Source organism: Lygodium microphyllum, chromosome 30 (genome assembly GCF_053477565.2).
Source record: "Lygodium microphyllum isolate KBCC chromosome 30, Lygodium_microphyllum_v1.1.10, whole genome shotgun sequence".
In the NCBI taxonomy this organism is placed as follows: Eukaryota; Viridiplantae; Streptophyta; class Polypodiopsida; order Schizaeales; family Lygodiaceae; genus Lygodium; species Lygodium microphyllum.
The window spans coordinates 29603705-29631572 of record NC_141164.1 but is presented as its reverse complement, the minus strand read 5'-3'; the positions used below and the strand labels follow the sequence as shown (position 1 = coordinate 29631572).

Here is a 27868-nt window from a genome sequence, read left to right as displayed (position 1 = left end):
GTCCAAAGGGATAGAAAGTTTAAAAATGCACTGGTCAAACTAAACAAATAGCAACTCAACTACGATCATATAGACATTTCTCTGCAAAAATTCAAATATGTACTAACCATTAGTAGCTTTTAGAATAGATCAATGATGCTGAGTGAGTTGCAACTGAGCTCAAACAGTAATGAGCACCATAGAGCTTCCTAATATCACATCAAATGGACCATTCAGAAAAACATAGAAGCCCAATGAGGTGCCTTGTATTGCCTTTAGTAACGTTTGATATGTTTAGATTTTAATTTTGACAGCTGGTAGGCTTCAGACGTCTTTCTTTTTCATGTGTATTCTACGTACACATCTTTCAAAATATCAGTGCTTGCTGCCCCACTTATCTGGGTTGCAGGGTTCTCTCTAGGACTTCAGACTAAGTCCCTCTTTTGAAAGTCCAACAGTGCAGCTCACTTCACATTACAATGCCCATGCTTGCTTTGCTTTATCCCGCAGGAATTCCTCGTCACAATATGCACGAAGAAGCAGAGAATGGTCATGTCACAAGCATCTGCGCATACACAAGGTTTTAGTATGCAAAGCAGAGCTCCAAGTGCCTTGTACAGCCCTTAATCCAAAAGGTGTCCAAATTTTCAAGAAGAGACCAAACAGAGCTTCAACGGAAAGCCACTTCAGAGTGGCTAATATTAAGATGACCTTTGCAGGGGCATATTGTAGGGCCTTTCTAAGGCCTCCACAGGATGCCTTTGGAAGTCTGCATTCGTGATGTGGAATTACAGATGCGCACAACTTAAGCCCATTGACAATATGAGCTAGACAAGATGAGCTAGAAAGCCCTGAGCCCAGCTTTCCCTAAATGATGCAGTGATGACCATGAAAGATGTGAGAAATAACAGGTTTTACATAATTGTTGAAACAAGTTCCAATGCCTGAGCAATTCTGTGACCTGTCAGTCCTTTGTCAAATCAGCATTCTTGGATCACTCGTTTCAAAAACATCTCACATACATCAATCAAGCAACCACAGCTCCATAAGATCAAATTGATGAAACCTTACCCGCTTTGCAGCACCATTGCTGTTGTAATGAAACCCAACTTAAATCCTCTGAATGAAGGAATTCACATGGAGTTTCACTTCCTTCGTTTCCGTCCCTTCCCAAGTTGGCCAGACTTGAATGCAGCTTCTTGTTCTTGCAAGAAGGCCATGGCCTTCCAGTACTTCTCATTGCGCTGCTCCTCCAGAAAAGCCTTTTCTTTGGCTCTCTCTGCTTGCAGGAAGTAATTGTCCTTCCGCAACTCCCGAGCTGCACCTTTCATTTCCTGTTTGAGAAGCCGCTGCAGTTTCTTTCTTTCTGCTCGTTCTCGATCAGGGTCATAATTTCGACCTCGAACAAAGCTGTCAATCCAGGTTTGTGCATGACCAGAAAACACAGTGAAACGCATGTCAGTAGACAAGAGTTATTGAGTGCCTAATCTCAGAGGAAAGCATCTTATCAGAGACAAACTGAGAATATACATCAGAAAAAAAACACAGGAAAAGGCAACCATACTTTTCTTCAAACTTAGGATTGTATTGCTTAATTGGAACAGGCTTTTTTGATCGCATGCGTAATGGCTGGCGAAGCATTTCACTTTTATCAATACTTTCTTTCAAGTATGTAGCCAATTTGTTGATCAACCCCTTCATAACAAGCGGTACAAGTGTTTGTGACAGGTGATCCAAAACGGTCAAAAAGGGCCTGAAAATTTCAGGAAAGCTGGAAAGGTCTTCATAAATGTGGCAAAAGCCTTCCACTGTCCTTAAAACACAGTTCAGAACTGCTAACCTGCACAAGATGTAACAAAATTGAGAAATATATTCTGATGCATGTAGGACGAAGCATCTAATTCCCATCAAAATACAGTGCACTCTATACCTAAACTCATCCGTATTAAGGAATGGGTTGTCCTTATCCAATGTCACAATGGATTTGAAATCCAGGTCATCTACGGTATCAATTGTTGAGCAGCCGCTTTTTAAAAGTAGCCATGCTTGTGATGCTATCTGTTAAATATTAAAGCTCCAGCCTCATTAGCACCTTTTAGACCTCAATTGAATGAACATCTAGAAGCTTCTTATGTAGAATAAATTTAGCAAACAAGATAAAAGAAAGTGATTGGGCATATTTAGACACTCACTCCAGCATTTAACTCTTGAACAGATCTTTTTTCCATGGGTATAGCTGACATTAGAATCGCATATAAGAAAGAAACAGCCTCTGGACAAAACCTTCTCGCCTGTCTCAGTACCTGCAGATTCCATCAATGTTATAATGGAAGAGCTATGATACATACACACAAAGCTGTGAGGTATATTAACTTGAAAGTACTTGAATATCACCCGGAAGGCACTTGATACTATCCCAGATAGTACCCCAATTACAGTCATACATGAATGCTCCATCAAAGACATGCTCCGCGTGACTACTACATGATAAGTAACAAAGAGTATGGCTTTCGCAATGTAACTACTACATGATAAGTGACAAAGAGAGTGAACAGACGTACAGACAAAAGAAGCCCGCATAAAAATGTCCCAACAGCCACATCTTGTAAAGATTTGACAGGACAGCGTACTAGATATTCAGCCATTAGTAAGACACAGGGTGTCATTACTACATGCCGAAAATCAGAGGTTGGGAAAATGGTTGACCACAGCCTCAACAGTAGCAAAGTCCTGACAGAAGGCCAAACACTAGAGACATCTGTAACATGGATAAACCATAAATCAGTTTTTATCCATTCAGAAGATTTACTGAACTAAAAGACATTGAATTTCTCTGAAGAGTTTGCAGACACCTGAATTTTTTAGATTTTCAGAAAATTGTTGACGCATTCGAACTATTCTCTGTCGGGCACATACTGCAGCAAAGTAAGGTGTTTCTGTGGTCAACTCTATCAGAGGTTTGACCAATGCATTCAGCCTGTCAAACGTGCAGACTTTCTCCCCAGCAATAGAAGCAAAATACTGGAGCAAAATTCCATAGAAAATCTGAACACCACAGTAGAAGGCATAAGGGGTGGGATGACAATACAAACAAGCTGACAGCATGATTATGAGAGAATGGCTATGTTGACCTGCATTTTTCGTCGATTCTCAGCTGCCAAACGTATTGAATTACATGTTCTAATTCGCTGAATGACAGTAAGCAGCTCAGTAATGGATCTGTTGTCAACCAGGCCTCTAAACTCTTCCAGACTCTTTGGAGCCTCGATCACAAAAGGTAATGAGGAGCTAGTGCCAGTAGAAGCATGACCTCCAGTCATGGAATGAGACCTTGTTTCAGCACCCCCCTTAACTTCTTTTAATCTCCTACCTTGAATAGTCTCTAACACAATTTCGTGATTGTCATCATCACTTTTCTCCCAATCATCTGCACTTAATTCCTCAGACTGATCATTGTCAGAGTCGCTTGCACTACCCTCACTGTGACCATTGTCATCCAAAGGCCCATCTTCACCAGAAACACCTTCGTCTGATGAAATGCCATCCCCATCTTCATCTGATGAAGCATCATCTTCATTTTCATCATCGCTAGAATCTTGTTCTTTAATTGTTCTTGCAAGAACTTCATCCACCCATCCTTTCTTAGGTTGATCATCCTCCATCAAGAAATTCTCTCCTAAATCGTCACCAGAAACCTCTGACCTCCTCTTTGTTGATTGCTTTCCGTTGTTCATCTTTTCTTGCTCACTGTCATCATCAGAATCTACATCACCAAGCATTCGTTTTTTTCGTTTTTCCTGTTACACATCAATTAAGTAAGACAAAAGCATCAGTCTGGTAGGAAATGTAACATCCATATTGAAGCAGAACTGATTGCAAATCATTCTTCTGCTGAACACACACGACCACTCCTCAAATACCTCAAGTTCTTCAAGACGAGATTTCTCTTCTTCTGCTATCTCCTCTTCAGTCTTCAACCTGTCTGAAGCATGAGCTCTTAGCTCCAGCCCCATCTCCTTGACAAGCTTGTCGAAATCATCCGGCTTTATAAAAGCAACAAACTTAGCTTCACATGATGGAAAAAAGACTACATCACAAATGGTTTAAGGCATTGATCATCTGAGCAGCCTCAGAACACAAAACTCTCATGATACCTTATCAGGCTTTTCTGCAAGTACATCTGTTCTTTTTGGTCGTATTAGCGACACCAGAGCTTGAGACTGTGCCAGTTCTGTAAACTCCTTATCTAACTGGTCCTTCAACTCAGCATCTTCTTCTCTCTCTTTTACTTTTTGAGCCTGCAGGAAACATGGAAAATATGAATATACCTCCAACAAAAATGAAGGTACTCCGTTCTTAATACTCAGAAATTTACCTTGTAAAATTTGCTTTTTGCTATTATCTCTTCCATGATTTCCTTCTTAGACTTGGGCTTCTGCAGAACAGTAAGTTCATATCAGGAGAGGAAAATGAAGTGAGATAAGCTGAGCCTGTTTTGCAGGAGATCATAGTCAAGCATACAATGCACTCAACTCCTGTTCTATAAGCAGAATAATTTACAAAATGGACCAAAAAGACCATCTGCAACTTGAAAACAGCAAAGTGCATTACCATCTGATTACTGCCTTCCTCATTCTGGTTGGTAGAATTTCCACTAAAGTGGTAGTTTCTCACAATTTCATCATCTACTGCATAGCAAGCCATTAGAAAACCAAGATAATGAAATAAACAAGTTAAAAGTTGACCATTTGATTGCAATCAAAAGCAGTCATACAGCTGCCTTACGTTCCTCCCCATCCTCATCTTCTGTAGGAATTTCTTCATTAAAATCATCAAGCATTGATAGCACAGTTCCTCCATGTGTAAGAACAGCTTCTTCCTCATCTTCATCTGGCAGTGTAAATTTGCTCTTTTTTTGCCATTGCACCTGTTATCAAAGGAGAAGCCCAACAAGAACAAATTTACTCTATAGAAATAAAGCAAAAATTCACAAAAGCACATGAGAATAGCCGGATTTGAAGTTGTAGTGCAACCAAAAGCCATAGCTTAAACAGACATGGGTCAGATAATCTATATTCAAAGGAATGTGCTGCTGAGGCATGATATCATGCAAGGCCCTCTAATTTTAAAGAAACTCAAGGAACTCCTCCCACCAAAGATTTGTTAGCGGTCATGGCCATCTCCCAATTGTGGACCATACACAAAGTTGTTGAGCTAAAAACGCATTACAAACTGATTAGTGATAAAACAGCTCCAAAATACGTAAATTACCCAAAGTTTCATTAAATGGTGCATGGTCCTAGAGAGTTTCTATGTCCCATAAGCAAAACCCTAATTTGGGAGGATCCTTCTGCATCTACAAAATAGACAAGTTGCCCACCATTCAATCTATCCTTGTCTTGCAGGTTCCGGCCATCAGCCCTCTTCCACTAGCTGTCCAGCCCCCAGCGATTGCTACTGCATAGTCTCCAGCTGTTTGCCCAACCTTCCGCTGCTGCCGGTTGCCATCATCTTCAAGCGGTTACATTGCTACATTTACCAATTCTAACCCCAAAGACTGCTGCATTCTGGTTTCCAGCTTGGTACCCTTCCATTTCCAGCATTGGCCTGATTTGCATTTGCATCTACAGCAGGTCGTTTTTGTGTTTTCAGCACTATTCTTCATCAGGCTCTACTCTAACTGGTGGTTACTGCACTTAGGATCCAACTCCGGTGGACAACACACATCAACACTTGCCTCTGTTAGCAGATATGTCAATTCATGGTTGAGTCTGTGCATGTGATTCAGTGGGCTAGGGCACCAATATATTTCCTAGATTATTTAGGCATTTTATTTGCCATTTTATGATGTCTATTTTAGGCATTCTATGCTGGCCAACCTGCTGCCATTTATGGCATTCTTTTTGCCTATTTATTCCAAGCACTCCTCCTCCACAGTCAATATTCATCATCTGACAAATTCTGGTAGGGAGAGGGAGACAATACAAGTGCCTTCACAACCAGTGACTTACATTGGTTCTATGTTGTCTCATATCTTGGTATATGGATTCCATTTCCTGAGCATCTATTTGCTTCTAAGTTCTTTGTGCAATGTTCTTTTCTTTTGGAGTGTTTCTCTTTCCTTTGTCTCTTGTGTTCAACAATCTATTACAGCAATTTTCCACACTTCCATCATTGCATCCACTTCTGACAACCTTAACCCGCTCCCACAAGAGCCACTAGCTATTGGACAGCTCTGCCCACGAGCATTCTATACATTCTCTCATTCATTTACAGCATCGATTCATTCACTTCAGAATTCTTTGTATTTGTGTTTTTACATTTTACATTTTATGTTTTTGCATTTTGTGTCTTGCATTTTGCCTTTTGTGTTTTGCATTTGCATTTATTGTGTTACTGTTTAAGCTATTGTGTTTTAGTTGTGTTCATACATTCTGAATTTTCTCTAACAAACCCTAGCATATCTTCACATGGTATTAGACCCGGTGCTCTTTTAAAGAGTATCATGTGCTATCATGGGCAGCTTGCTTTTGTGCAAGATACATAAGTGACATGTAACTAATTCACGATGGCTCAAACGACTCCATCTTCAAATCCTCTAATCCTTTCTCTAGCTACTCCTTCAATGGAGGCCTTGAAGAGGCATTATGGTCTTGATTTGGAGGACAACGCTTCTCCTACTAACCTTTCTTGTAGGCATTACTCACTGAGGCCCAACTCTTCTTCACTTCATACTCCTTCAAAAGGTGCATCTCTATTGAAGCACTTGGCTGCCAAGACCGATCATCTCTCAATTAAGGAAAGACTATCCACTCAAGAGACAGCGGAAAGTTCAAACTCTTCACAATTAAGCCCAGTGGCAAGTTCCTACGATCCATTTTTGTGTGAGTCTAATTTTGTCTATGCTACTTCTTTTGTTATGTAGGAACCAATTGTAAGTATACTTGTATGGTTTTGAAGAAAACTCTATGTTCAGAGATGTTCCACAAGATAATCCTTCATCTTCTGTTTCATTTGAGTACGAGTTTGGTGCTTTTCATTCACCTTAACATTTCCTACCCTTCCCTTTCATTTTTTCTTCACAATTAGATTCTTCTCCTTTCAATCTAGATCCTTACTTTAGATCTACCATAGATTATCTAGTCTTAATGCACATTGTCTTTGATGCATATCAAGGTTTTAGGCCATCACTAACCACTCAGAAACATACCACTTTGCACTGCCACCCTTTAACACTGTGTCATACATAGATTGGCAAGTGCATTACTCTCTATCCTCTATTCTTATTGTGTGAGGAATCCCCCTTCCACATACTGTACCACCCTTCTCGGTTGCTCAAATGCATGAATCCCCATCTTGTGTTGATGAGTCACCTCCTTCTTTGAAGGAATCAAGGAGTGGAAAGGAATCACCTCCACATTTAGGCCCACTTCTACCTTTCCCAATTGATCCTAAACATGGACCACATTCTAATGTCGACAATCAATCCAAAACCAGCCTTCCTTCTTGGAATGGGTAGTGATAACCCGATTTAAGAGTTAATTACAGCAATAAATAAATGCACATAAAATGAAATACACACTTTACCATAACATTCTTGGACAGTAGACTCCCTGTTGGCCCCAAAACTAGCGCCCCTTGCGGTATTTCTTTAGCTTTCATTCAATTGAAAGGAATACAACTTGAGATTCTTCAATCTTCTCCTGCTAACCAATTGCTCTTGCTGTCATAAATGACCAACAAGCCTTTTGGGTCATTTGCCCCTTGATTCACCCAAGACTTCTTTTCCAATTTGACCCTTGGCTAGCCAAATGCTGCCCCAAATCAATTCAGGATGGGCTGGCTCCTGAAATCCCTTGATAATCTTCAATTATCAGATTTCAGTCCCTTGAGCCTTCAATCTCTGGCACAGATCCCAAGGTGGCTGCGAAACCCTAATTTCTGCTGTAAATTAGGGTTTATTGCAGAAATTACAGATCAGCCCACCAAAAATGGCTGAGATCTCCTCCGAATGGCTAAGAATTGCTAAGAATGGCTGAGCATAGGCAGAAGGAGATGAGAGAATGCTGTAGAGAGAGAAAATTCTGAGATTTGTCGCGAAAAACTGATCAAAATCAGCTGCTGCCCTGCTATACCAGCCCCAAACGGATGCACCAACAACAATAGGAGCATCAGAGACTATGATCTTCAGGAGAAAGTGCATCAGCAGCAATTGCCAACTTCCCAAGGTCAAGAATATGCAATCTCCATCACCAAAATGGTCTCCAATGGCTGGGAAATGGCCCCAAAAGCTGGCAGCAACAGTCCAACACCTCTTGCCAACAGCTCCAAAATAAAAAAACGAGATCTCCCTCTCCCTTCAGCCCTATTTAGCCTTTCCCCCACTTGCATGGGAAAGTTTTGCCAAGTGGCAGCTTTCTTAATCCATTTTCAGCAATTTCTAGTCATTTAATTAATTTTCAGAATTAATTAATTCTGAAAATTAATTCGGCCCTTAATTCATGCCCAGAAAATTGACCTTGCCCATCCAAAAATTAATTGGCTAGGCTATTTGCAACCCAAAGTGGTCCCATGCATTAATTGACCCTTGGACATGCATTAATACATTAATTAATACCTCGGCCCTTGTGTCACCACTGACACTTAATGGTCAATAATGGTCCTAGGGGCAAACTGACACCATAGTTCACCTAAGAACCTAACAAGTATAACTTGTACAACATTTGCCTTTGACGCCCATCTTATTCACAGGGTCCTTGGGCCTTCAACTATAAAAAAAAAAGTAGCTTGCATCTCACATGTGCAACACATGTGCATCTTTTAATTGCACATTTGATTAATCCTTTAATCAAATGTCAATTAAACATAAGCAAAGCATCAAATTTTCACGTCCTCATGACACAATCTCCTTCTTTGAAATAAAAAGGGAGCGATACATTCACACCCTCATAAAGACCCTCCTAGCACTTCTTGCCTAAAAAGAAAAGGTCTTGTACATTTTGCAAAAAGTCGGACCATATAGATAGCAATTATCACACAAAGGCCAAGGATCTTAGATCTATGCCTAAAATCATCTTATCCTTAACTTAGGGTCTTCTACCCACACCAAAGCTGAATCCAATCCCCATTCCTCAACCAATCTCAATCCCTTCCGACAATGGTAGTGCCACTCCAAGGGGGTTAAGAGGGTGTCACACGACGATGTGAAATTTTATTGCTTTGCTTAGCAGTTGATTAAAAGTTAATCAAACGTACTAATGTGACTTGCATATGTAAGGTGCAAATTAATTATTTCAGTGTGGGACCCAAGACTCTAAAATATCAATTTGTGCCAAAGGCAAAAGTTATAATAAGTTATGTCTAACATGTACTAAGTGGTAAAATAGTGTCAAATTTGGATCTAGACCAACTTATTGGCCACTTATGTCAATGGTGACATTAGAGACTGGGCATTAATTGATTAATTAATGCTCGTCTAAGGGTCAGCAATTGCTTATGAACACTTGGGAGACAAATTGGCCTCGCTAATTTAATTATTAACTAGTGGAATTATTTTTTGGAGTACTAGAATAATTATTAAATCAATTTTCAGAATAATGCTGAAAAAAGGTATTAGAAGGTTATCACTTGGCAAAACTTGCCTATGCAAGTGGGGAAAAAAATTTTGCAGGTTGGTGGAAATTTATTCCAACCATTGTGAGAGAGAAGTAGACTGTTAGAGAGCAAGGAGATGTTGCTGATGTGATTTACAGCCACTAAGGATAGGTCCTACAATAGGTGACAACAGTTTAGAGCCCTCTAGGTATAGGTGACAATAGCCGAAGATCCTTCTAGTACAAGTGAGAGCATACCGAAGTGGGCAACAGCCTTTTTGGTGGTCCAAAGCTAGGTGAGAGTTTCATGGCTGTTTGGGCAAGGTAGCAACAGTTTTTCAGCCTTTCTCGCAATGAAACTCTGAAATTTCTCTCTATAGTATTCTCTCTCATTCTCCAACCATCTCTCAACTTACTCAACACAATCCAACCAATTAGTCATCAAAGCTGGAGATTTTGATAAATCTCTGCACAAACCCTAATTTACAATAGAAATTAGGGTTTCACAGCTACCTCTAGATATGTGCTCCGAATTGAAGGCATAGGACTTGAATTCCAACAGATGAAATTGAGAAATTTCAGGGAGATTCAAGAGGTCAGCCAATCAATGTCAAATTTAGGGCTAAATTTGTCTTGCAAGGAGCAAGTTGAAGACCAATCCATGAGCAAGCCAAGGGGCAAATTGGTTTAAGGCTTGTTGGTCATTTATGCCAACAAAAGGCACTTGGATCAACGGAGGAGATTAGTGAATCTCAGTTGTACTCCATCCATTTGCAATTGAAGAAAAAGAAATATCACAAGGCACGCTCATTTTAGGACCAACAGGCTGTCTATTGTCCAAGATTAAAGTGGAAAAATGTGCATTTTCAATTTATGTGAGTTTTATACTTGCTGTAAGTGTTGATTAATCAAGTTATTTACCACCCTCTTCCAAGGAGAAAGGTTGGTTCTAGAGGGGGTCTTCCCCAGGGAGGTAGTGCAATTTCTCCATCCCCTCCATGGTTTGTTGAGCTAAAAATGCAGTAACCTGACTTAAACAGCCCCAAAACACGCTTAATTAATGAAGAAACTTTCTTATTTTAAGAAGAAACGCGATCCTAGAGAGGTTATTGTGTCCCACATGCCAAACCTTAGTTTGGGTGTCCCAAACTTTCTATAAATAGGCATGCAATCCACCACTCTCCCTTAATCTCGTTTTTGTAAGTTTCGAGAGTCATATCTTTGCTATCCACACCCAATTTGCAGAGGACATCGCAGTTAGAGTCTTCCATCACAGTCTACATCTATCTAGTGCTTGATTCCAACCTCTTCCACCTGTTGCCTCATTTTCGCCATTAGCTCCATCCAATCACCATCAGTAGGAGCTATCACCATCATCTTCTTGCTTGTGTTTGCAGTCAATCTCTCTTCTCTAGCAACAATCATCATCAACATCTCACTGTCTCTATCGGTTTCCACCTATTGCCCTTCAATAGTCAACAAGTGTTTGCTTGTTTTGCACAATCGTCAAGTTTCCTCTCTCCTCTGCAAATTGCATTTGTTGTAGATTCTCTCCTAATGCCTGTTTGCATCAAATCCAATATCTTTGGCTGCATTTGTTGTTGTTCAACACACATAAGTTGCCTTGTTGCGTTTTAAGATCCGTTTAGAGTATGACACACTCTTCAACTCATAACCTCTGCCTTGATTCCACAGATACGAGAGTTTGAGATTCAATATTCACTACATAGTGTATTTGCTGAATGAACATTGTATAGTCAGTAGTCATTCACTTCATTATTCATAGTGTTTACTATCTCTAAGTTACCTTAATCCTAACTATATTCTATGTTATCAGTTTATGCTTTGTTGTAAGATTGGTTTTGTGTTATATGATTTTAGAGTATTTTTTCACATACTATCAGAGCTAGGCACTCTTTGACAAACCTTGACCTTTGATCGGAAAGCTCATCCGCAAAAGCACAAACAACAGAAGGGTCAAATGACTTCGAACACATTCACATCACCACTCTAGTCTCCACAGCCAAACATGGACCAAAATGATCTGGATTGGGTCTCCCAACTTGCTACTACTTAATCTAACATGGGCAAAGAACCATCAAACTACCATGGAGTCCACAAACCATATCAGATTCCCACCACTAAGTATGATCTCATCCTTAGGCATAGAGCTCAGCAAGAGGTTGAAGATAAGCTCAAGTTATCTCCTTCAGATTCGGTGCATAGAACTAAAAATCTTGAAAGACTTTTGGAATCTCTACCATGGACTGGCCATCCACAAGTGGAATCTGACTAAGAAGTCAGATTACACTCCACTTCCATGGTACTTTTTTTCTCCAATGCCAAGTATGAACCATATTCTATGCTAACTGATTCCATATTTTTTATTGGATCGGGGGATGCTCGTCAAGAAGAGACTCTTCAAAATAACCTTTGGTTTTTGAGTAATGAGGAAGACAAGTATTTCTTTATGAACTCGAAACTAGGTAAGAAGCTGAAAAAAGAACTTGTAAGTATTATGTCCCTTCCTTTTCCTTCAAGTGATTTTATTTCTCATGGTCAATTTGGAGTAGGTGCATCTTCATCTAATGCATTTAATGAACAAAAGGAACCAACCATGTTTCCCACATCTATCACTAATCCATTAGGACTCCCACCCATTCCTCCCTCATCTTCTGTTGCACCTTCCTTTCCACTTCCATTAATGCACCACATTTTCCACCGCACCACACAGGGGGTTCTGCACATTTAGGCACAACCTTTCGGACCTCTATATAGCCATTTCTCCGAGTGGTGTACCTATGATGGAGACTCAACCTCCTACACACACACTTTTGAGTTATCCTTCTCGGAGTGTATCCGAGACATACTCGAGTGTAGATCGTTTAGTGCCACAATTTGCCTCCATGGCTTTACCTAGTGGACATCATTATGTTGTGCCCTAACCAACATTTGCACAAGGCTATTGTGTCCTAATGCCTCCACCTCCACCTACGATACCATATGGAATTATGAAAGTTTCGATACCTTTGCATCAATCGACACTCGTTGGACATCAACCACCTATTTCTGACTATCCACCATTACCTCCTTCTTCCTGTCTACCACCACTCCCATCTTACCCTCCGCCCTATCCCACCTATCCATCTTCACAAACACCTCATGGTTCTAGCTCCTCATCCGCCAACCATGCTTTTCAACGGGTCAAACTACACCACTTGGTCAAATTTGATGAGGTATATCTTAGACTCTCATAAACTATGGGATTTAGTGCAAGGGTTGACCATTGAAATCCCAACCTGATCCCAGACTTGTTCTATATGAGGTCGTCCACTCATGGAAGGCTCATAACATCTCCACTATTGTCGAGCTTACGCACGGCTTATTGCTTGAGTTTCACTCTCAACTTCAACATTTCAACTTAGCATTCGAGTGTTAGCTACACTTTATTGGTTACTATGCAACTCAAGATAGGACTCACGGGATAGGACCCATCGTATCAATTTGGATCATGAGCTCCAAAACTTTAAAATCACAAACAAGGATAACTTGAAAGTCAAGTTGGCTGAGTATTGGCGTCTTCTCACTAAGTTCTCAACCACTATGGCACCTAAGTCCTCTGACGATCGAGTTACCTTGTTCCTTAACAAGCTACCAAGAACATATTTTCTTTTTGTGCAACAATGATCTCACACCCTCAGATGCCCATATTTTATGAGTTTCACTGTCAGCTCTCAATTGTTCGATCAATTTCATGACACATCCTCAATAGAGAGGCTCTCGTTGCATCTTCTTAGAAGGGGCAGCAAGGCAAGGGTAGACCAAATTCCAATCAAATTAAAATTAAAACAAGGCTAGTAAACCCCAAGGAACCACACAATTAACTCTTAGATGGATGTTAGAATGTACCTAAGAAGAATAAATATTATCGACATTGTCAAAAGGCTAGCCATTATGACGACGAGTGTTGATCTGAGGCAAAAGGCACACATCCCAAATCCAAGAATCTAACCTCCGTACCCCAATCAAATAACCCCTTGAAACCAACCTTCTTTCTTTAAGAGGGTGGTAATTTTATAATTAAGCACTTAACTACAACAATTAGCAAATAAACATAAATTGAAATTCACAATTTACCTTAATAACCTTGGACATTGAATACCCTATTGGCTTGAAAACTGACACCTCTTTCGGTATTTCTTTAACTTTGATTGCTAATGAAATAAGTACAAGCTGAGATTCCACAATCTTCTCTGTTGTTCCAAAAGCCCCTTATTGTAATCGTAGCAACCAGAAACGTCAGAAACGTTTAGAAATGAAACGTCTGAAACGTGTTTCATAAGCTTCTTTTAAGAGGGGGTAAATTAAAAAACACATGTTTTTTATATAGGGATTTTTAGTAGTTTTTACTAGGGAAAGAGTATCTTGACCTCTATGGAACTCTCTCTTAAACAAAGAATGGCCAATTGAGCTTGAGTGAGAATAAAATCAATTGAGAATAATACCCTACATATCCATGATCCATTATTGACTTGTCAATTATGTCAAAGTTAGTCTTTGGATAAGCTATACTATGGTTTAGAACTCAAACATTATAATTCATACATATCATACAAGGGAGAACTGGCTTACAAGCTCCAACTACCTATTGGTAGTAAAATACATCCAGTTTTTCATGTAAGTAAGTTAAGGAAGAAGCTGGGTGATTTGGATAATCTAATCTTAAATGATAACATTGAGGAGCTATTAAATGATCAATCTAATCCACATGAACCAGAAAGAATATTAAATGTTCGTAATAGACGAACAAGGAATACTATTTATCAAGAATGTTTGGTTAAGTGGAAAGATTGTTCAGAAGAGAGCTCAACATGGGAGCGAGTAAGTACTTTAAATAAAAGGTTTCCCAATTTACAGTTAGACCTTCCAAGTATCGTTTTCGAGGACAAAACCGATTCTTAAGGGGAAGGAAATGTTACATTATAAGGTAAATTAAGGGAAACATGCACGAGGATGACCATCCGGGGTCTTGGGCGCCCGAACGGGGTTTAGGGAAGCCTAGAACCAAAGAGAGTCCAAGAATAGTAGGACTCACCAAGGTTTGACGGCTAGTAGTCGGATCACGATGAGTCTGGCCAGCAAGGAACTAGGCAAGGCTGGGAGGTGAAACAAAGTCTCATGCTCTTTTTTTTTTGTATCCGACTGCTTTCCTCGAGCTTTCATCGTCATCTTCAGAGCCGTCTGACATCTGATGAATGGAATAATGAAGACTTGAATCATGGAGTGAATGTGATACAAGGAAACAAGTGTACCGTAGCACAAGGAAGATAATGAAGACATCCACGAACCATGAACCACAATGTCCTCCTGAAGGGGTGTGAGGACAGTGGAGAGACTAGAGAGAAGAGGTGACGGACTGAATAAATCAGCCATAAGGAATGAATGAGAGAGTGGCCTATAAATAGGCACGGTCAATCTAGGGTGGCGCCCCTTTTTGGAGCTACAAACCCTAAACGCAAAAATGCAAACTGCGGGTGAAGGGTGAAGGGTGAAGGGTGAAGGGTGAAGGGTTTCTCAACACCCCCTCTCAAGCCCAAAAAGAGAAACAAGAGAAGAGTGAGATAGAGATGCAATGCTACATGCTAAAGAATGCTCATGCAGCATGTGCCACTTGGACAATGTCCCTCGTGGGGAAATTGTTTGCTTGCCCAAGCGCCCTAGTACAAAGATGATGAAATCATGAAAGGGACATGAGGAATGTCGGACTTAGTGTGATGCCGAGAACCATAAAGATATGCCCGTACTCGATCTTGGGTGGTGGCTCCATGCTAACCAAGGAACGAAGAAGATCCACCCTGTAATCTAAGAATATCACCTGAAAGGAGACCTTTGAAGATAGTTGAGAGACTGAATGAGCTATAGAACCCGAAACTCAACCTCAGGAGAGAAGCCACTAGCTCCGTGACTCCATGCTGGAAGGAATATGAAGGCCTAGCCACCAAGTCGCTACTGAAGACCCAAGGGCCCCGATCTAGGTGGATCCTCTAGATTCTGGGTATGAGTAGAGGAAATGACTGCTCAAAGGAGAGCCACTCCTCGAAAGTGAAAGGTGGTGGTATGTAAAAAACTTCATGGCATATAGAGTTCTTCTCTGAATAGGAAGGAGTAGCAGTAGGAGCCCCCTCTGAGGCCGAAGAACTGGAAGTCCCCCTCTCAAGGAGAAGTAAGAAAATCCCCTTCTGAATCCCAGTCTGAGAGAGAAAGGGAATCCATTCACTCGTGGCTCACGGATTGAGAAGTATCTGATGATGAAGGAAGTGTCACCAATCATGCCAAAGAAGGTATCTGGGGCTCGGAAGAAGCAGCTAGAAAGCACCCAAAAGTGGCCTCCCGAAACTGAGTGGAAAAGGGTGGGAAAGAAATAGACTCAAGATGAGCCAAGGGTGGGGAATAGTCGCAAGCTCTCAGGAGAGTGGACTATGGAGGAGATGTGGGCTGTGGAAGCCACTGTACCTGAAAGTGGGTGGGGGGAACCTCCGTGTTGTGGGGTGGTCTCCAAGAGGGCTTATCGCCTTGGAAGGTCTTAGAGCCTCCGTGTGCTCGAAAGGACTTAGTGCGCATCAGGTGCGGCTTATTGCCTCAAGCATAATACTCTGATAGCCAATGCAGAAGGATCTCTATGGCCCAGAAAGGAGAGATGGCACAAGGAGTGCTTGGTGGAAGACGCATATACTCCAGAGGGATAGGGAGCAAAGGTCGAAGTCGACAGTCTTCAATGGGATGATCGTTCATGCCGTAGTAGTAGCACCCAGTAGAGAAACAATGTGTCGGTGGAGATGCCATGGTACCGGTGTGGCAAGCTGGAGAAGGAAGGGTGGGAGGGAGAAAAAGAAAATCTCCCAATGCGCAGCAAAAATGATAGAGAAATCAAATGTTGATGCCAAACCCGCCACCGGTCTTTATCTTCTCTCATGAGGAGGATCTTTGTGGGCAAACACAGCCAAAGAAGGCTTGATCTGATGCAAACGACAGTGTAGGAGAGAGAAAGACTAAAAACGAAGGAAAAACCAGCAGTAGTAATCACTATGCTGAAATCAAATCCGAACAGTGTGTGGTAGGCTCGAAACATGCACCAGACTGTTATAGACAACAATGGCCAGCTTAAACCACGATGTCCTCCGCGTCTGAAGTGTGGGTAGCAAGTTTAAATACCTGAAATCTGCAAAAAGGAGATTACTTTCTGAATGGAGAGTGATCAGTAACAGTCGCTCTGCTGTAAACAACTGCAAATTGTGGGTGGAAGGCTGGAAACAGGTGCCAGACTGTAGATGACAGCAAGGGACAATTGAGACTGCAATGTCCTCCACGAAACGGGTGTGGGCAGCAAGCTGAAAACACCTGAAACCTGCAAAAACGAGATATTGATGCAGTGGAAGAAGAAGAGAAGTGGATGCCGAATCCCCCACCAGTCTTTGATGTCACTGGAGTGAAGGATCTTTGCTGCTGTTTAAGCAGATCCAGTTCTAATACCATGTCAAAAGATGACGTACCAGCGAGATAGTAGGGTTTGCGAGGAGAAACACAGAGTGAACTCGGCAAACATGGAGAAGAGAAGAGAAGAGAGAAGGAACTCTGATGAATGGAATAATGAAGACCTAAATCATGGAGTGAATGTGATACAAGGGAACAAGGGTGCCGTAGCACAAGGAAGATGATAAAGACAGCCACGAACCACGAACCACAATGTCCTCCTGAAGGGGTGCGAGGGCAGTGGAGAGGCTAGAGAGAAGAGGGATAGACTGAATGAATCAGACGTGAGGAATGAATGAGAGAGTGACCTATAAATAGGCACAGTCAGTCTAGGGTGGCATCCCTTTTTGGAGCTACAAACCCTAAACGCAAACCCTAAACACAAAATGCAGAAACGCAAAAACGCAAACTACGGGTGAAGGGTAAAGGGTTTCTCAACACCTAGTATCACCACTAATAACATTTATTGGCCAAACAACTATCCTGGGGTCAAAATTGACACCAACTTAACCCCAAAGCCCAACTGGCATAACTTATCACAACTTTTGCCTTTGACACCCACTGCATCCTCAAGGTCCTTGGCCAGTTACCATGAAACAAATGCCATGTGCTAAATAACCTTGCACAATGTTATCAGCAAGATTAAGCATCTTAAAATTTCATGTTCCCATCACACTCCCATCAAGGAAAGTAGGATGGTAGCAACCCCAAGCAGAGGCAGTGACGAGGCCAAACCCACATTGCCACTAGTCAGCCATCACAGTTGACAAACTCCTCAAATTCAAAGGGTTTGTCTAACTGGTATGCAAAGGCCCACATCGTCTCCTTAAAGACATCAAATGCAAGTCTTATCCACATTTGCAAGTTGCCTTCTGAGGTGACTGTAGAGGCCTAGTTGTCATAGTCCAGCACATCAGCACTTGTTTGGCTTGTGGACAGTAGAGCTACTCATCACATGACTCCTATAGAGAAAATTTTCAATTCCCGAGCCCCTACAACTAGGAGAGTCTATGTAAGAAACAACTCCTCAATCAAGATTCAAGCCAAGGGTCACGTTAGTTTTCCCGCTGACCAGGGTCCGGATCTAGCTACATTGGATAATGTCTATCGTGTCAGTTAAGGTCCCAAACTCTCAGACCCGTTTGGTGATTGCTAGAGGCGAGGCACAACCTAATGGCCTTTACCACATGACCCATTTTCTTATCAAGCCAACTACTGATGATTCGGAGTTTCATCGCTTCCAGGGCTTAGCCACCACATGGGAGCCCATGGACTCTTAGTGTCTTTGGCATTTTTACTTAGGCCATCTTGGTTATGACTCTCTTATGAGCTATCGTACCAAGGGATGGTTGAGGACCTTCCACGCCTAAAACTATCTCGAGAGGTTTGTAGAGCATGTCAACTAGGTAAGCAGCATGATACACCCTTGAGCAATCTATCACCTGTGCTGAGGAACCCCTTGTAGATCTTCACGATCCCATATCCACTATTGCCTTCAATGGCGTGTTGTACCTCTTTTTTATGGTGAATGATTTCTCTAGGTACATGTGGGTGTACTTTCTCAAGTACAAGTCAAATACCTTCACTTATTTTAATTCTTGGGTGCTTTTGATTTATAACCACACTAGTTATCGTGTGGGTATTATAAGGAGTGATTCTGGTAGCGAGTTTACCTCCCACAAGCTTTTTGTGTTTCTACAAGAGCATGGCATTGCACGCCAACTCATCACTACCAACTCCCTTACAGAGAATGAAGTCGTAGAGCTTAGGAACCAAACAATTATGAATAAGGCACGCTCTATGTTGTTCATAGCAAAGCTCCCTGAGGGGCTTTGAGTTTAGGTTGTTAACACTTCGGTGCACATCCTTAACTAATGTCCGACTGCAGTGGTCCCTAAAAAGACTCCATATGAGGTATTTTTTGGCTCTTGCCCTATTGTTTTTCACTTCAGATTATAGATACACCTTAAATATCTTAACACACAAAGACGAGCAATCCAATGAGACATTCCAAGCGCATTAAAATATTGACTAAGCAAACTAACTGAGTATGCAAGATCTAACCTAGTATGAATCAACTAAAGTAGTTTCCCTACAACAAAATGATAGGTGTGAGCAACAAAAGGTTGACCCGAGGTATCCTTATACAAATGGACAATGGGATCAAAAGATGTGGCCACTGGCTGTGTTTGCTCAGTGCAATATTGTTTCACCAGTTGTAGGACATATTTCTGCTATGATAGAAAGATACTTCCTTCTAAGACAACAAACCTAAGTTGGGCATCTCGAATTTAAAGCAAAGGTTGGCCTTAATTTCTGCTATGGCCACAGAATCTAAGCCAGTGAGTACTATATCATCAACGTACAATAAGATATAGCTGACCCTTGTGCTAGTGGTGCGCACATATAGATTTGCATCATAGGGGGTAGAATGGTATCCATGAGTCCGTAAGAACTCATCCATCCTGTGGTACCAAGGCCTCAACACTTGCTTCAGCCCATAGAGAGCTTTCGGTATGCAAAATACCTCGTCATTCCAATCAATGGAAGAAAAGTCGGATCCACCAAAGTTTAAGTCTCATTTCAGTCAATACCATCCAGTTCCTTCTCCATGGCCTCATGCCACAAAGGATCCTGAAAATCCTTCTACCAACTCTTCGGCTCAAATGTGCAATGTAATCAGCTTATAAATAGCAATGCCTATGAAACTAGAGAGGGAAGCCGAGCAGACCTTCTAGGGCCCTCTGGAGTGGAATCCAATGGAAGGATCCTTGAATTCTGCATTGTCTATTGGTACCAACGAGGTAATGGGTATCGCCGAGGAGGTCTGAGAGCAGAAGTGTTTGCTAGTAGGTCAAGTGCGGGCTATAGATCTAGCTTGGAAGACACGATCTCATAGAATGTGATTAGAGATTAGGATGCAAAGTTTGGTGCAAAAGATTGCACAATGTCCCTCTCTTCAAAGACGACATCCCTCTTGACAATCACCTTGTTCTTCCATGGATTGAACAAACATTAGACTTTCGCTTCAGAAGAATAGCCCACAAAGTAAGCAGGAGACAATGGTGGCTTTCATGGCCAAGGCAAAGTATCGATCTCTTTTCAATAGTACTAAGGAGGCCATCTATCTGAGGAACTTGCTAGCCGCACTTCAATTTCCTTATGAGACGCCTGCAATTGTCTATTGCGAAAACCAAAGTGTCATTGTCATGAGGACGTGAAATTTTAGTGCATTGCTTAGCATTTGATTAAAAGTTAATCAAATGTACTAATGTGACTTGCACATGTGAGATGCAAGTTAATTATTTCATAGTGTGGGACCCAAGGCCCCTAAATATTAGTTGGTGCCAAAGGAAAAAGTTCTAATAAGTTACATTTAACAAGTACTAGGAGGTATCCGGTGTCTGATTTTGACCTAGACCAAATTATTGACCACCAATATCAATGGTGAAATTAGAGACTAGGCATTAATTGATTAAATAATGCCAATCTAAAGGTCAATAACTCCCCAAAAATACTTGGAAAATAGCCACTTTAATTATTGGCTGGTAAAATTATTTTTTTGGGCACTAAAATAATTATTAAATTAACTTTCAAAATTAACATTTTGAAAATTAATTTAATAAGCTGAATAATGCTGAAAAATGAGATTAGAAAGCTCCCACTCGGCAAAACTTGCCCATGCAAGTGAAAAAAACGTTTTCAGGGGCTAGTGGAAGTCTATTCCAACCACTGTGAGAGAAAAGGAGGTTGTTAGAGAGCAAGGAGAGGCTGTTGATGTGATTTACAGCAACCAAGGATCAATTCTACAACATGTGACAGTAATTTGGAGCCCTTCAAGAGCAAGTGATAGCAGCCCAACGTCCTTCTGGTGCAGATGAAGGCATACATAAGGGGATAGCAATCTTTCTAGTGGTCCAAAGCTGTGGGTAATAGCTTTTATCAATGTTAGAGCGAGGCAGCAATAGCTTTTTAATGTTTCTCATGATGAAACTCTACAATTTCTTTCTCTCCATCTCTCAAGTTATCTCAAGCAATCTTTCTGGTGGTCATGAGTTGTAGGTGATAGCTTCCATCACTGTTTAAGCAAGGCAGCAATAGCTTTTTAACATTTCTCATGATGAAACTCTAAAATTTATTTCTCTCCATCTCTCAAGTTATCTCAACATTTTCCAACAATTTGAGCCATCAGCCCATCAAAGGAAGAGATTTTAGACAATCTCTGCTATAAACCCTAATTAAAGGCAAAAATTAGGATTTGACAGCCATCTTGAGATGCATGCTCAAAATCGAGGGCCTAGGACTTGAATTTCTACAACTGAAATTGAGGAATTTCAAGGAGATTCAAGAGCCCAATCAGCCAATATCAGATTTGGGGCTGAATTTGTCTTTCAAGGAGCAAGGTGAAGGCCAATGCCCACGCAAACCAAGGGGCAAATTGGTTTGGAGGCTTGTTAGTGAATTTTAACAGTAAGAGACACTTGGATTAGCAGAGGAGATCAAAGGATCTCAGTTGTACTCCTTCCATTTGCAATATAAGATTAAAAAATACCGCAAGGGGCACCAATTTTGGGGCCCATAAGGTGTCCAATGTCCAAGATTAAAGTGGTAAAGTGTGCATTTTCAGTTTACGTGAATTTTATGCTTGTTGTAATTAGTGCTTAATCTGGTTATTTACCACCCTATCCAAGGAGGAAGGTTGGTTTCAGCCATTGCCCTTGCAAGTAATCCAATCATCACTCCTCAAACACAACACACAACGGTCATTTTCGTTTCACCAAAAAGCAAGTTGAGCTAGGCACTATTCACCTAGAGATTGTGCCGTCCAGTGATAATTTTGCATTTATTCTGACCAAGGCCTCTTACCTCAAGATCTCAACTTGGGTACACCCTCCTCTACTTCAAATTGACAAGGAGAGGGAGAGGGTGCTTCCCTCTTACTTCTTCTTCCAGTTTGAGAGGGAACAATTTTCTTCTCTTAATAGTGACAACGATTATGTTTATAATTTTTTACTCTTTAATATTTATTTACTTTGCATTGTACAGTATAGACATTTGTAACTTCATCTGCACTATCAAGATAACATGATTGTAAAAGGATGCTTGGGCAAGTAAGCAATTCCCCTACAAGGGCGCTGTCCAAGTGGCACCATTGCATTGCATTCTGCATGAGTATGAAAACTTGCATCTTCCTTTGCATTACCCCATGCATTAGCATTCTGTTCATGTAAACATGTATCTATGCACATTTATCCCTTTTTCAATCACCCTTGGAGTAGTCAACTCCAAATCCACCATACTCGTGGCATTTCACATGGCAATCTCCAAAGGCAATTTTTTACCCTATGCTTGCATTCCGGCTCTGCTTGTCTTGCTTGCTCCCATATCCGCCGTGCTTGTCTCTCCACATACTCTCCATAGAATTGGCACACACATACCATTAGGTAATCCCTAGGCACTTATCCTAGTAGTGTGTGATTGTTATGCCTATTTTATGAAGATAGTGGGGCTATCCATCCTTATTTCCTGTACTTCAAGGCACGGTGACTCAATGGAACAAACATTGTTTTGAAACCCTCACTTAATGCTAAATCTCGTAACAAACTAAAACAAAGCACTTTTTAAAAAAACAAAAACAAAAACAACAAAAACACAAAACACAAGTCCATTGTTGATTCCATCCACCTTTGCAAGGCTTTATAGGCCCCTCGGCAACCAACGAGTACCCTTGGTCCAATGTACTGGCCTCTCTGGAGTGATCACTTGAGCTCCCTTGGTAAGATAACCATCGCCTCTCTAATCTTGATAGGTCACTAGGCAACTAAAGCCGACATGCACCCTTTAGCTGATGCCATGGCTGCTTTGGGGTAAAACACCTTGGGATAAAAGAAAAGAAACAAAAGGGCTTATTTCTCATGGCTCAGTTTTGGGCTTAAGAGGGGGTGTTGAGCTAAAAATGCATTCGCCTAACTTAAATAACCCCAAAACTCACTTAATTAATGAAGAAACCCTTTTATTTTAAAAAGAAATGTGATCCTAGAGGGTTACTCTATCCCACATGCCAAACCCTGATTTGGGTGCCCCAAACTTTCAATAAATAGGCATGCAGCCCACCACTCTTCCTTAATCTCGTTTTTTTAAGTTTCAAGGGTTGTATCTCTACTGTCCACACCCCATTCACGAAGGACATCGCAGTCAAAGCCTTTCATCCCAATCTACATCTATCTAGTGCTTGATTCCAATCTCTTCCACCTGTCACCTACCTCCTGGAGTTGTTGTCATCATCAAGAAACTTGTGTTTGCTGCTGTTAGGGCCTTCACTCACTGTCACCATCATCTGCATCCAATCGCCATCAGTAGGAGCTATCGCCATTATCATCCTACTTACGTTTGTAATCAATCTCTCTTCTCAAACAGTCATCATCAACATCTACACTGTTCCCATCAATTTCCACATGTCGCCTATCAACAGTCAACTTGCGTTTGCCTGTTCTACACAGTCGCCAAGTTTTCTCTCTCCTTCGTAATTTGCATTTTCTGCATATTCTCTCTCCTACTGCCTATCTACATCAAATCCAACCTCTCTGGCTAGGTTTGCTATTGTTCAACACACGGAAGCTACCTTGTTGCATTTCGAGATCCATTCGGAGTACGACACACTCTCCAACTCGTAACCTCTGCCTTGATCCCAAGGATAGGAGAGTTCGCGGTTCAACATTCACTAAATAGTGTGTTTGTTGCATCAACATTGTATATTTAGTAGTCATTCACTTCATTAGTCATAGTATTCAATGTCTTTGAATTACTCAAACCCTAACTATGTTCTATATTATTAATTTCTGCTTTGTCATACGATTGGTTTTGTGTTTTCTGCATTAATCCTAAACGGAAATATAAAACCCAGCATAAAAGGATCAAGAAAGAAACCATCATTATCTACACTTCTCGTTTACTTTTCACGACAAGTGGACTGCTTCTTTGGTGGTTCTGCCTTCGCATTCTTGGGTGACATCAAAGCCATCTCCAAGAGTCAAGTTTCAAGCATGCCCATGCTATTTGGTTAGAATAAGAACCCTCTCCCAAGATCAAGTATGGATACATCCCAACTGCCTTGGTGACCGACTCTTCCCCCGCTCTTCCAGTTGGAGAGTGTTAGGTCTTCCTTCTTCATCCATTAGATCCATTAGCATGGTGGACTGCTATCCTGACACTTCTTGACTAGTATGAAGCCCTCTCCTAAGTTCGAGCTTGCCTACGCTACTCAATCAATACTAGAGCCCTCCTACAAGATCGAGCAAGGGCATGTTCCACATACCAAATGGCCAATTCTCCTTTAGCTACTCGAGCTAAGACGGGTCGAGTCTAGCTTCATCATGAGATTTATCATGATTCTTAGCACCACACAAAGAGTGACATCAGGTTCTTGTTTCTCCTTCAACATCGACATCAATGGTTGAGAGAGAGTTCCTACCCTTTCATGGTATTCTACAAGTTTTGGCATTTGTCTTCAACATCAGCCTCCCTTCCCTATTGTACCTTTTGCATTGCATGATCATCATCATCTTAGTAAAAGAGCGCTTGGGCAAGTAAACAATTTTTTCATGAGAGACACTATCTAAGTGGTACCTATTGAATGCACATTCTCATCATGTAGCATTACTCTATGCGTCTCATTGAGCAAAGCACCCCTGAGCAAATCCTGAGCTATTTCCACTAGCGGTTCTTTCACCACCTTTTCACCACTCATACATCCTTCTCCCTTTTTCTTCATCACAGACATCCACAAATGGTTTGATGTGGTGGATCTAACTATCACTTTCACTTTTCATTCTCCTCTTTCCCCCCCTCCCCCTCTCGAGGCACGATTACTTGATAGGGCGCAAACCATATATTCTCCCCAAAAAACCCAAAAAAAAAAAACAAAGTTATTCCATTTGCCTTTCACAAGTCCTGGTACACCACTGGGCAACCAAGAAGCACCCTTTGTCTGATATCTTGGCCTCTCTAGGGTGATCACTTGAACTCCCTTGTTAAGATAACCATCACCTTTGTAGTCTTGGTAGACCACTAAACAATCAATGTGCACCCTTTGTCCAATAGCCTCGCTACTTTGGGGTGAGACGCATTGGGGTAAAATGGGCTCGAGCTTTTCTTCCAGTCCCTTCTTGGTCCCAGCTTTGGGCCTAAGAGAGGGTGTTGAGCTAAAAATGCATTACAAACTTATTAGCTCTTTAAAACAGCCTCAAAACATGAAATTTTTTAATTATTCAAGGTTTCATTAAATGGTATGCAGTCCTAGAGAGTTCTATGTTTCATAAGAACAACCCTAATTTGGGAAGATCCTTCTATATCTACAATATAGACAAGTTTTCTAACATTGAATCTATCCTTGTCTTGCAGGTTTCGGTTTTCAACCCTCTTCCACTAGCTGTCTAGCCCCCAACAACTACTGCTATGTAGTATACAACTGTTGCCCAACCTTCCACTACTGTCACTAATGAATTTCCATCATCTTCAGGTAATTACATTGTTGTGTTAACCTGTCTTGGCCCCAAAGATTACTACATTCTAGTTCCTAGTCTACTACCCTTCCCTTTCCAGTATTGGCTTGATTTCAGCAGGTCAGCCAGGTTGAAACTTTCAATCTGGCCGACTGCTTTTGCCACATGGCAGTCTGCCTTGGTGGACTGCAGCCAACTGCCCACTGGGTCCTGGAGGACTGCCAGCACTGCCTGCCCACTGCCAGGAAATGCCTGTCCATCCCCCCCTCCTGACTGCATGAAGGCCATCTGCCTGTCTACTTCCCGTCCAGGGGATGTACTTCTTACAGTTGATGACACGTTAAAGAGTGTGCACTAAACATTGACCTAACCTAGCTAAAAGTCAATACAGCAACATTGAGAAGGGCCAAGTGTGCACATATCTATTGAGAGTAGACCTTAGTAAGGCAGCACCAATGAATGCTTTCTATGTTGGTGGTTCAAGGCCTCTTTGAGCATTATGTCTCAAGTTGAAGTTCTCAAGTTTTGCACGTACCTTTCTCTAAGGAAAAAAATAGTTTTGCACATACCTATATACATACAATCAAAGTCATGATCAGTTGGACGATTAAGAACCTCAGCAAGAGGTTTTTAATACAATATATGACAACGATAGCAGTAACCTAAGATAGGCAACACTTCTGGAGAAGGTAATGAAGGGTGCCAACATATCATGAAGCTGCCACGGATGGACCAATGGAACTGAGAACAGCTCCAATTCCACTGAGATACAGTGTGCAGCACTTGGACAATTGGCAGCAGACACCACCTACAGTTACCCATGTGTTGTACCAAAGTGTGGACAAGATGGATACAGAAGACACCAGTGCCAACCAGATGGGTCAGCCAGGATGGAAATTTAAACAGCAGTCACTTTACTGCGGCCAGGTCAACAGGCAGGCAGCAAGCACAACCAAGTGGTGTGCATGCACGCGGCCAATGAGACTTATGAGTTAAGAAAAATTAATGTTGTATGTACTGCTGGACTGGTAGGTGTGGAGACCTTTGAGTCTTGACATATCTTGAATGCACAATATTCTCTGTTGAAGCAGATAAACTGATATCAGAATCATACTAGGGACAATTTTCTTTAAAAGATTGATTTTAAGAATTCAAAATGGGCATAGAACCACAAAGTGCTTCTTAATGTGACAAGCTGCAGGCCGACACATCACACAATAATCAACACTTGGCCATAAATTTGTCTCAATATAAATGGCATATTGTGCATGCCTGCCTTTCACGCTGGAGACGCAGAATGGCCTTATCTTCCTCAGCAAGTCCCTCATTGTCCTCGCCAAACCGTCTATCTTGAAAGACATTTGATTTGTGCCTGCTCTTGAACTCTTGCAGGAGGGTTTTTTTCCGCTGCCAGAGAAGCCAAAACAGTTATCAGAGACAAAAACAATGATGAAAATGATAGCAATAACAACAATAGGACACATAGTAGTATATCACAAGAAGCTTTTGACAACTTCCCGTGTGGGAAAAGCAGCTCTTTTATCTTGCTTTTCCCTATAGTGTTCAATACCATGAGCTTTTGCGAGGTAGGGACCCCATACCTACCTAGGTGCCCCCTGACCCAACTCCACCTAGGTAGGTATGCGGCCCCTCTGCCCCCTGCCCAAACCACACCTAGCTAAGTAATGCAGTCCCTCCCATGGAGAAGATCATAACATTCTGGTAATTCAGAATGTGAGAATTATAGTGGGAATTTTTCTAAAAACTTACAGTGCTAGCAATAGTGATGATGATCATAACAATAACAATGACAGTAGCAAGAGCATTGATAACAATTCCAATAACAACAACGATGACAAAAACAGTGGCAATAGTAAGGATCGCTGGATGTGACAGAGCTTAGAACAGTGGATTTATTGAAATTTGCTTAAACACAAAGAACATGTGAAAAAGATGATGATAAAAGAAGAAGAAGAAGACTAAAAACCTAACCTTATCGATGGCAATGGAACGAGACAGCCCCACGCGGCGGCCCTCTGGCTTACGTTTCTTCCCGATGACATCAAACTTGCGCTTGGTCCACAGGTTCTCGAACAAGCTTTTGGAGCCTTTGGCCTGCTGCTGCTGCGCGCGCTGAGGAGCGGCAGTCTTCTTCTTCACATTCAGTGCACTGTGCTTCCGCTTCTGCGGCTTCTTTTTCTGTTTGGCTGCCATGGGAGCGGGAGCAGACCTGTGCTCTAAGGGGTCTTTGAAGGTTTATGCTTT

General features: G+C 41.5%; 1 protein-coding gene across 1 annotated transcript; it reads right to left on the bottom strand.

Moving 5' to 3' along the window:
- Positions 1 to 87: 87 nt before the first annotated feature.
- LOC148009666 (nucleolar-like protein) lies at positions 88 to 27868 on the bottom strand. Its single transcript, XM_087672968.1, has 15 exons — positions 27596 to 27868; positions 26876 to 27010; positions 4765 to 4906; positions 4591 to 4667; positions 4355 to 4414; positions 4134 to 4277; positions 3900 to 4022; positions 3111 to 3776; positions 2832 to 3024; positions 2541 to 2737; positions 2172 to 2282; positions 1910 to 2037; positions 1544 to 1819; positions 1051 to 1389; positions 88 to 544 (listed from the first exon to the last, which is right to left on the bottom strand). The coding sequence occupies exons 1-14, from the start codon at positions 27815 to 27817 to the stop codon at positions 1125 to 1127; spliced, it is 2739 nt and encodes a 912-aa protein (XP_087529094.1). The 5' UTR covers positions 27818 to 27868; the 3' UTR covers positions 88 to 544; positions 1051 to 1124.

Bases quoted from the DNA above. Each gene is read 5' to 3' on its own strand.
- LOC148009666 (XM_087672968.1), bottom strand. From the start codon at position 27,817: ATGGCAGCCAAACAGAAAAAGAAGCCGCAGAAGCGGAAGCACAGTGCA. The intron at 27,011-27,595 runs GTTAGGTTTTTA...CTTCTCTGGCAG, and splicing joins GTTCCATTGCCATCGATAAG to CGGAAAAAAACCCTCCTGCA. The intron at 4,907-26,875 runs GCATGCACAATA...CTTTGATAACAG, and splicing joins GTCTCCAGCGTGAAAGGCAG to GTGCAATGGCAAAAAAAGAG.